At 45.5% G+C, this 11,287-nt stretch overlaps 1 protein-coding gene across 1 annotated transcript; it reads left to right on the top strand.

Moving 5' to 3' along the window:
* Positions 1-3,659: 3,659 nt before the first annotated feature.
* LOC119383652 (isatin hydrolase) lies at positions 3,660-9,034 on the top strand. The gene is made up of 3 exons (XM_037651932.2): positions 3,660-4,008; positions 7,503-7,767; positions 8,660-9,034. The coding sequence occupies exons 1-3, from the start codon at positions 3,767-3,769 to the stop codon at positions 8,975-8,977; spliced, it is 825 nt and encodes a 274-aa protein (XP_037507860.1). The 5' UTR covers positions 3,660-3,766; the 3' UTR covers positions 8,978-9,034.
* Positions 9,035-11,287: the final 2,253 nt, after the last annotated feature.

Here is an 11,287-nt window from a genome sequence, read left to right as displayed (position 1 = left end):
CCAGCTTGTGCTATACTTACGTACTATAGCGGTGAACAAAGCGATCGAAGAAAGAAAGGGTAATGAGTTTGGCCGCACCAGTATATTTTGCCAGTCGCGGGAAAAAATTGTAGTGGGTGTGATAAGCGGTGCTTCCTTAAAAGTGAAGCCCTAGCATAGACGCCATTTGCAAGGAGTAGGTGAAGGCAGGCTTAAGTGGGGACAATAGCGATGATGTGGACAAAATCCTTCCCTATAACGCTGAAGCTCTGTGCAGAAGGATGGCAGACTAGTGAACACTTGCAATCAGGCGGCTGAGAAAGCGCTCCCTTTCTACTATGTATCCGTGAACTGAGTTGTTTAAGTGTACCTGGTATACTAGTGAAATGCTGCACAACCAAAATAAATCGAAAGACAATTTTGGATAATCATTCTAATGAAATTCAGTCCCGCCATATCACGCCGTAGTCACTTTTGACAACCCCTCAATATCACCGAAGATGTAGGCGCCCAAGCAACATTTGCAATAGTGACGAGATTGGCCGGGACACACGAAAGGTACGTTTAGCAGTAATCGTATTTGAAAAGCACACAGAGCTCGCTATTGGAGCCTCTGTTTCTTCATCTTCAAAAATCAGCGTTACTAGCCGGGTGGCGCGTGGTCTCCCCTGCGTCTTCTCTGGACCCAAATAAAGTTTGCATCGTCATCATCATCATCATCTCTAAGAATTTTGGAAAGCGCTTGAAGAACAACGCAAGTTCTCAGGAATAAGCGTGTGAGCTCGTTAATAAAATACTCAACCATTCAACTTATCCACTAGGTCCATAGATAGCGCGAATTGTACCTGCGGGGCTTAAAACAGGGGACAGTAGGGACACAGAGAAGGACATCGCTGTGTCCCCAGTTTCGCCGGACAATTTCATAGGACGTTTAAATCCATAAAATTCGCTCTGCTTTAAATGCTACACGTGCGTTCAGTGCATCAGTTACAAGTGCTGAACTGTGACTTACGCAGATCCGACGTTACTTTGTATCTACATACAGAATAAACATACCTTCGCGTGTACCTTGTGTGGGCTCATAGGCTCCCGCATTGTGCGGGAGTGGGCGACCTAAATATATTGGTAATGTGTCGTACTTATCTGCGCGCACATGTGCAAGCACGACTGCTCCCTTCGACAAGCATCTTACATCGCCCGAGTTCACGTGACATCACTGTGTTTCTCTGCGTGCAAACTCACAGGAAAAACGTGAACATTTAAAATTATGTAACCTGTGCAGCACATCACCGGGAAGCTTCTTCGTCGGGTTACAAAAAATGTTATTAATCGTCGCACCTTCGCCTTGGTGCTATCGGTTCAACATCGTTCTCGCGTTGCTTCTGTTGTCAGCCAAAAGCCACATTTACAAGCATGCGACAGTGTTGCATCGCATCGCATTTATAGTGGCAATGCGCTTGGAAGGGCCGTCGCACTAATGCACCTGGCGATAGTAGATTTACGGGTCTGAGTCGACTCATGAAAAGCATGAACGCAGGCGCGTGGGAATGAGAAAAGTTAGGAAGGAATAAGCTGCGATGCTGCCGCGCTGGTTAAGCCGTTAAGCTGCGGGCGTCCTTTATAAACGTTCGTCGGCCCCCTAACCTATCAGTAGAGTACGCGCCTGATGAGCCCGATGCACCGGCATTTCTCCTATGAGACACTATGTGGCGCGTCGCTCTCAGGGCAATTTATGAGAGGTAATGGGCTAGATGTAAACGGCGTTGCATCGTCTTTTCTGAACGCGCTCTTAAGTGCAATGCGCTACTGTTGCATTCACGTGAACGAGGTTCTCAGCTCGCTCCACAGACGGAACTGATTGCTTCATCGGAAACGGGTTGTTCCTCCGTAACGTTTTACGGAAACGCAAAAGGACGCCGGCTGGTAATCGCGAAATGCTCCTTATAATGCCTACTGCAGAGCATGACATGTGTATATTTTATTGCCCGATGCATATGCTAATTACTTAGAAATGAGCCCTAATAAATATCTATTATGTGTCGTCATATTGCCAACATATGTATTTTGCTTTCTCAAATCGTGATTTTTGAAAGACAAATATGAAATCACTACCAGCCTTCTTCTGAATTATTATGCCAGAATTAGAATACGACCTCTTTCTTGGACCCTTATATACAAACTGCAAACTTTGCGGCTGCTAGCAGATTCCAAGAGACGCTGTATGCGCTTTGTCTGGAATGGGCTTCCTACTGTTCGCTCATCCTGAGAGGTAGCGAGGTGTAATACCATTTCGCCTTCGAAAACGTTGTGCCTTGAACTTTTTTCACCAACTCGTTAACAAAAAGCTGCAATCCTAGACACCGTCACTGCATCTACTGCATCCTTTTAACGAAACATACTCAACATTGCCATCAACAAACCCTAACGCCCATCGTTTGCCAGCACTGATACATACCAAAGTAAGCTAGATGCGCGTTCATGCTATATTATATACAGCGCTCATATTTGGATGAAGAAGGATCGTACATAGGGCATGCGCCGATTCTAAAACCAACTTATATTCGAAAAAACGTGAAGTAAGTAAATTAACAGTGCGGGCCAAAAATACTGCGACCAAACACAGCACGACAAAAATGTTCTACACGAACTCGTTTTTTACCCATAATTGATGTTTGCAGTCGTATACACTGCATACTATATATGACACACACCAACATAACTCATAACACGCAGAGTACAAGCATTTCAAACTTGAGTCTGGTACAGTGGATCAAAATAATTCAAGCATGTCTTTCTTAACTTCGCGCTTAGTCCATGCTCGACCATTCGGCAACAGGAGACTATCGAGTTCTTTTTTTTTTGGACTCTTTTCCGCTCCTTCAGTACTGTCTCCAGCCGGATAGACGTGGTGTCATTTTTGGGAAGGCATTTGCTAGCCGGCTACTTTTTCTCTCCTTGCTGCGTTTTTATATCTTTACACGAACAATAACAAAATCATAGCATGCCGCTTTGGTTGCAGTTCAAGAAAACTACTTTTTGTTAAGGATTTTTCGTAATTTGTGCCTACCCAGCTTGCGGCGCAATTTAGCACTGCGTAAAACATCCAAAGTAAAACGCTTGCGTTTTGCAAGGCATTCGATGTTTGTAAAATCAAAATGCTCCTGGAGGGAGTTACTGCATTGTTCCTTAAGCGGTTGCTTCAGTGTCCAAAAGTGCCGATTCTGTCAGAAGGACCGTCTTCGTGGATTCCTCATTCGGTTCATACTGGTCTTTCACGGGCAAAAACACTTCAGAGTGAGTACGTGGACCGCAAAAGACGACCCCTCGTTGTTATCAACGACCAACGACGCGTGGGATTCGTGCCGTCCGCAAAATTCTTGGAAGGCGTCGATGTTTATCGCTTCCGAACAGCGCTGGGTTCTGGCTCATTCCTTGTCAGTGCGGCTTGTCACATGTCCTGACCCCCTGCCCTCCCCCCTCCCCCCCCCCCCACTTAATTGTAAGTGCATTAGGTGAGTATGGGTGTTGACGCCCTATATTGAGCTTGAGTTATCAGACCTCCCGTTAGCTAACCCCCCCCCCCCCCTTCGAAAAAATCCTGCATCCGCATCTGCACGTCACACGACTCCTGGTTCAGAGAGTAGGCGATAAGGAAACCAGCCGTTAAAAGGGAAGACAATGTGGAGATGTTGTAAAGAGCATTGCGTTTCTTGGTGCGATCTCATTTCGTGTTCATCTCAGGTTCCACCTGACGGAGGAGGTTAAAAGCACTTTAATTTGCTTAACTATGACGCGGATAGTACCTTTAAGGTTTCTTGTGCGTGAAGCGGCGGTGATTCTGTTTACTTTCTGCGGGCTGTGGAACATGAGCCGCGGAGATGTACTCCGAGGACTGGTGCCGGCACCCTTGTGCGAAAACTACAACGTCGTGGATTTGTCGCACAACTTCGACAACCGGACAGTATATTGGGACGACAGCGCCTATTACAAGCTCAACGTGACCATCTACAACGACACCAGAGCTGGATGGTAGGCCAAAAGCATTCACGCTAACATCACGGTAGGCGCAACGTAAGCGACGCATAAAAAAAAGAAAAAGAAAGAGATCTAGCTTCAGTTTACGTCCTCATGTGAATACGTCATCGTCAAGCTGCAGCACTAGACAGACGGGGACAGAGGAAAGAAGATCAAGGCACGTGCGTTGACATTGTACTAAAAGTTTGAACGCGTGTGAATATATCGAAAAAATGAAGAATTGAAGTGGTTAAGTTCATTATTGTAGAATGGGGTAGGAGGCAATAAGGCGCGAGTGAGGCCGAGCTAACGTTTTTGTGGCTCTTCATACGGATTGTTTGAGATGCTGCAAATAGCATGGCATTTTTCTGGGCGTGTTCGTTAACTGAATTCGAAAATATATTCAGCGCTAGCAGACAAGGACGTAAGAGACGCGACACCACATAAATATTTCTTAACCATTCGGTATATTTTGCGTTCATCTCGGACTCTTTGTGCCGCGAGCTCTCGCGACTTTTGAGGTGTAGTAATTGTTGACAATCTAAGATAGCCTGTGCCTACAGTCACGCATTTAGCCACCGACAGAAATTGCAGATTCTTAACCAACTCGGGAAAGGCCGAACTGGAGGTCTATTTGCTTCTCTGCAAGAATCTGCTGATTGCTATGTCTCCCTTTATATTGGCATAAAAAGGGGGAGTAATAGCAGACTTTTCACTACACTTTCCGCTTAGCAGGAACTTGCTTTTTTTAGACATCTTGTTGTTTGTTCGAGCTGGACTTTGTCTTTCATGTTTCTTCCGTTGTGGTAAGACCACGAGTGATTGTAATTCTATGAGATCCGCCGCGGTGGTGTAGCGGTTACGGTGCTCGGCTGCTGACCCGATGGTAGCGAGTTCGATCCCGGCCGCGGCGGTCCCATTTCGATGGAGGCGAAGTGCTAGAGGCCCGTCTACTGTGCAATGGCAGTGCACGTTAAAGAACACCAGATGGTCGAAATTTCCGGAGTCCTCTACTACGACGTCTCTCATACTCGTATGATGGTTTGGGGACGTAAAACCCCAGATATTAGTATTATTTTAATTATATGATGTTAAGTGCGTGGAAGAAAGAGACGATTTTGCTGTTTTTCTGTGCGGATGTCCTCGCTTCCGAGCACCAAGAAACGACCTCTATACACGTTAAACAGGACTGGCAACCATCCCCTCACGCAAAACACAGCTCTTGAACCCTAGTCACGGACGCCTGAAGTGCTTTAAAAATTCTGGAGTTCTTTAGAGCAGCAGAACTGATAGAAAAACAGTAGCTTGCGGACAAATTAGTTTCTATTCTTTTTTCCTAATCTTTTCTGCACTTACCCCGTCGCCCAGGTGCAAAACAGCTAATCGGACTTGCTAACCGTGTTAACCTCTCTTCCTTTTAACTCTTTTCTCTGTGATAGTTCTGATCGTTAAGAGACCTGACTTCACGTATCTGTATATACTCATTAGCATAAAGTACTATGCACCTCATATATTATATGTTTCCATCTGTCGGCTCCCTTCTTGATCTTGGACTCTATGCACCTCATAGATGCTCAGTACGTTAGGTATGGTGTGGGTCCGGTGCATCTGTGTTTGAAAGCAAGACAAGAGGTTTCGTAAAGTCGGCTTCTCGGCGGCCTGCAAACGCTAGTTATGATGGTATCATCGGCAGAGGTCACCGGCTATCCTGTTTTTGAGAGACTGTCCCGTAACAGAAACTGGCCGCCGTGACAGTGATAAGGCTTAAAGAAGCACTCTCCTTTTTTCTTCGTTGCCTTTCTCCGGCACAGATGCGTGCCGACACGCGTTTTCGCAATCTTTACGACCTTGTTGCTAAAGGGTGCGCTTCTTGCGTTACCTACCAAGAAATATTTGCTCGTTATTAACGTACACTGATAACGAGCTGTTTGTCTTCCATGTCGCTGACATGCGATAGAAGCGCTTGCGGCGGCGAAAAGTTAAAAGACGGCAGGTGATAACGCTCTCTTATCCGTGCAGTGCTGCAAACAGGAGGCATGTGCGTTCAAGTGAAGGCAATTTATGCTGCATTTCTCTCCAGCATAAACGGAAAAAAATCGCTGACTTAGGTAATGTAATGCAACTCTGCAGCGAGTTATTTGCAGATGATTAAATCCCTCTTGATATTCCCGTAAGAGAAAGCAATCGCTTTACACATACGCTTCAAAAACATAACCTTTGGATACTTTGGGGGGACGTCTACTATCTCAACTGCGCGCGATTATTACAGAATCATAGCAAGTAGGGGTGCGCGAATAGTGAATTTTGGGACCGAATCGAATACGAATAGAATAGCGATGACACCGCATCGAATACGAATAATAATCGAATACGCCTCGAATAGTTTTCGAATAGCAAGACCGCACCATTTTCAAAAAAGTCCTAGAACTCCGCAAAATTTATTTAAACAAATATTCACAAACATTCACCAAAGAACATTACGCTAATTTTTAACCGACTCAAAATACCTCAATTATGAAAACGGAGATAAGCTCGTATATAGCAGCGACTAGCGCCTTCGAAATATTTTGTAACGGTGGGTTGTAATACAGCAGTGACTACCGTAATCAAAGTGATACTTTGTCGCCTGCTTATGCATAAAGTTGAGATATTAAAACTAATCAAGTTGGACCCGAACACCACGCATGCAGCTAAAGCTGTAACAAAACCATGAATCTGTCATTACAACATGGGTCTCGGCACCCAAAGCATGTAAACAACAGTGTTGAAAGCTGTATCTGCACAAACAATTTACGCAAGCACAACACTTGCATCTGTTGTTATTCGTGAAGATGAATGCAGCCGCAGTCCCCACCTCCAGTTATCACTAGATGAAGACGGAAACTCATTATTTCGATGCAGCATAGTAAACACTGTGTAAGAGCGCAGTTTTCTGAAGAGACACCTCCATCCGGTAGTCAATATAGCGTCGGTAGCCTTGTAAAATCGGGGGTTGCACGCATATTGGTAATTCAGTGATTAAAGAAGAAAAATGCCCTTTGGCTGCTCCAGTTTCGTTGCTTTCGGGCTCTCCCGTCGGTGCTGATTATTCAAAATCTAGTGAAAAAAATATTCGGCATTTCCAAAATGTACTATTCGATTTGAGTACCGAATAGAATAGAATGCTATTCGATTCGCTATTCCAAATTTTCGAATATTCGCACACCCCTAATAGCAAGATATGCTGTAGAGGCAAGTCCTTCCAGAGCGTGCCTTGCATCACCTCTAACCGGATGGCTTAGCGCGAAGCCAAAACACGCATGTGGTTTTAATCCGGACAGCATGTGATGTGTATTTACCTTTTCTGCCTTCCGTCTTTTTATTCGTGCTCTAAGTTTCACGCTAATTAAATAATCGGCTCTGATATCCACGATCCATGGCAAATGCCTCAAAATGTCGGCGTTTTATTTTCGTCGTAAAATAGGAACCTGAAACGGGATGAGCTGAACTGATTTGTGCTTACGGTCCAGGTTCCAAGAGGATGTCATGGAAGAAGCCATACATGGGGGGACCCACCTGGATTCCCCAGTGCACTTCTACATGGGAGGCTGGGACGCGACGCAGATACCACTGGATAGGTTGTTGTTCCTGCCAATGGCAATTGTGGACGTGAGGGAACAAGTGGCAATGAATGCCGAGTACCTGCTCTCAGTGGACGACATACTAAGCTGGGAAGAAAGGAATGGCCCGCTTCCCAGCGGGTGCCTCTTCGTGACTAACACCGGGCAGTCCAAGGTAAAACATCGGGCTATTATTAATGCGAAACATTCCAGGGTAAATTTATTCGCGTTCAGCGAATAGTTCTTGGTTGTCTTCATTTATATGTGTCGCTGGTTTTATTCAATGAGAAATAAACTGGGTCCCTATTCTCAAAAGGACCTTACACTAGAAATGGTCATGGCAGAAAATTTCAGGCTAGCTTTTTGTTCGAAATATTATTACTAAGGGGAGGTCAACTAATCCCAAACAGCACTTCGACAGAGCAGCTGTTTCCACACACTCACCAGGTCGAGTATCTTAGCTGGCCTAATTTAGCTGAATTTTCTTCCAGAAATGCTGTATAAAGCTGAAATGATCCTTGCAAAAGCTTCAAAATTTTTCATAAAACAATAACAAATTTATTTGGTGCCAACGCTCGTAGTTAGTCTTTCTACACTCCCCTCCCTCCCCCCTCCCTCCCTCCCTCCCTCCCTCCCTCCCTCCCTCCCTCCCTCCCTCCCTCCCTCCCTCCCTCCCTCCCTCCCTCTCATCGCATTGTTATAAGGGCGGATAGCCAAGACTACACTATCATAGCCAATATTACAAAATACTAGCAGACCGTTAGCCAGCATCAGTTAAAAAGCCATCATTTTAGCTAGCACTATCCAAGACTTAATGACAGCCAGTGTTATCCCCTGCAAGGCAGCATGGCAACATCGCAAGGCAACATGGAAATGATGGTTAGCGAACACTAGGAAGCACTACCCAACACTTCGTACACACAACGTTCTTGTGGTGCAGTAAACTAAAGAAAAGGACGAGGGGGAGGGGGGGGGGAGACGCGCCAATAATATCTATCGCCGGTTTCATAAGGACTAAGAGGACACCAGCAGAGCTCTTACGTATGCATGTGGTTCATCTCGTTTAGCACTGGCCTAACCGCAGCGCCTACATGGGCATCGACGGTAACGGCGTCAAGCACTTCCCTGCGATACAACCGGAGGCGGCCTCTTTCCTGGCGACGCAACGGAATGTATATGGTGTTGGCGTGGATACGCCTTCGATCGACGCGGCTCACGACGATGCAGCCCACCGAGCAGTGTCGGCGGCGAACATCTTCATCCTCGAGAACCTTGTGGGCTTGGAGAAGTTGCCACCAAGAGGAGCCCGCGCCATTGTGCTGCCGCTAAAGATGGATGGAGCGAGCGGTTCACCTGTACGGGTGGTTGCACTGGCACCTCTATAAAATGCTACTATGCTCTTCGTGTTCTAAATCGCGCCTCACTCTGCTACGTCTAAAACCATTGCAGCTGCAGATAAAGCACTTCAAACATTCAGATGAATTTTGACTATTTTGTACTTTTATATCAACGATAGTTTTATATGACGCAGCATGATTTCGCCAGAACGTCGGGACCATAATGAAAATAAAGCACCACTTGAACACAGACTAAGAAAGAACGCAGTACGGAACGAATACTAGCAAGTGAAAATTTTCTTTCCGAAAGAACGTTATTATACAGGGTGTCCCAGCTATCACGCAGCACGATTTAAAAAAAGAGGAATGGCGTTACGCGAATAAAACCTACAGCATAGTGTTCCTAGTACAGTAGAGTAGCCACTGCTATTTTTTTCGTTAATGAGGTTTAATTAATTAGTCATAATTATATCTGTAACTCGACAACTACTCGCCTAATTGTCAAAATGTCAATGAGGCGTATGTAGGGATGTTCAAATGGCATGTAACTGCGCTACTTTCAACAACGGGCTCATTGCGCGCTCATTTCTTCCGCCTGATCAAGAAAGCCCGCGAGATATGAAAAGTGACACGTGACTAGAGTGTTGCGCGCGTCGGGAACCAGCGCCCTCAAACAGGCTCCCTATGAGGCAGACAGTATCAAGGAAAAAATGCAGAAAGAAAAAAAAAAACGTCTAGCCCTATCTGCCACTCCCCGGCCTAGAAACGCACCGCTTGGTTTTACAGAGTCAGGCCGTAATCGGAACACCTGCCGCGTTGTTAATGAGAACAGTCGGCCGTGAGATATGGATGATTGCGGCGTACTATCGAACGGATTGAATTCCAGCGAAATTGCACGCATATCGCTGGCGCCCGACCTGTACCCTTGCCAAAATGCGGAACGCTGTCTTTCGCAACAGGCAACAGGCAAAGCGGTTGTTTGCAGTAAGCTTATTTGAGGGCGCGGGTTTCCTTTGCGGGTGGGAGCGTAGTCACGTGTTATTTTTCATATTTAGCGGGCTTTATTTATCAGCCGGAAAAAATGAGCGCGCAATTAGCACGTTGTTGAAAGTAGCGCAGTTAGATGCCATTTGAACATGCCTACATACGCCTCGTTGACATTTTGATAATTAGGCGAGTACTTGTCGAGTTAGAAATATAATTATGACTAAATAATTAAACCTAATTAACAAAAAAATAACAGTGGCTACTCTAGTGTACTAGGAACAATATGCTGTAAGTTTGATTCGCGTAACGCCGTCCCTCTTTTTTTAAATCGTGCTGCGTGATAGCTGGGACACCCTGTATACCCATGACATGAATGTACGTCACCACGAAACTGTATGAATCAACAAATGACAGAAAGAATAAACGATTGCATACCACGAGAAGAATGCACATGTGAAACCGTTGAGTATCAAGAAAAGCATTCAATCATGTCACATAAAAAAAAGCAAATTCAGAATCTGACTGCGGTACACTACGCCTAGCTGACACACCTATCTGCCTGTCTGCTTTTTTCTTAATGCAGAATGCTTCGATTACACCCCTCCCCCCCCCCCCCCCCCCTTTGTTCGCTCCTTGTGCATGTCAGTGATGACTGTGGCACCAAGTTTTCGCTGGAACACGCACTTTTTGCAGTATATCGCTAAGTGCGAATACGGTGCCCCTTTAAGCCAACGCGAAGGCGTGCGTTCAGCCAACGGCCCACGTGGCCGATGTATTTCTTTCCACATGTGGAAACAAATACTGTAAACGAGATGTTTTAGCACTGAACAAATCTTCTTCCATGTTTTATGTCCCAGCCACCTCTTTCTGTGCTTTTCTTTACGGTCAACCTTTGTCAATTGGCTTTGGGCTGAAAACACAATCCCTACCCCATAACTTGACGCAACTTTTTTCAATCTATGTGAAACGCTATGCCAGTAAGGGACAGCCGCTGTCCGCTCGGTCCCGCCCTCAATATCTTTGTCCTCACCTCTTGTGTTGCCTCTTATCTTTCTTTTTACTTCTCAGCAATTCTTTTCACAAGTCAAGAGGGCACTCTCGTCTGGATAACCGGTTCCTCTTATGTTTTTTATCTGGGCGGAAGCACTCCGATTCATCAAATTTACGCAAAACTTTGTGAGGGCTGATTTTATTCAGGAAGTTCCAATCCCGTTCTTTACTGCCTTTGAATGTGCCGATTGATAGCTTAAAAGAAGTTTAGCCGACCTGGGGTGGTACATCCAACACGTGTGAAAGGCAAGAAACCTATTTAATAGGTCCATAAACTGAATTTGGCTTTTCTTTCGAAATTCAAAGCTATACTAAAAGCTG

Source organism: Rhipicephalus sanguineus, chromosome 2 (genome assembly GCF_013339695.2).
Source record: "Rhipicephalus sanguineus isolate Rsan-2018 chromosome 2, BIME_Rsan_1.4, whole genome shotgun sequence".
Classification (NCBI taxonomy): Eukaryota; Metazoa; Arthropoda; class Arachnida; order Ixodida; family Ixodidae; genus Rhipicephalus; species Rhipicephalus sanguineus.
The sequence above is the reverse complement of the archived record's forward strand: the minus strand, read 5'-3'. Positions and strand labels throughout refer to the sequence as shown.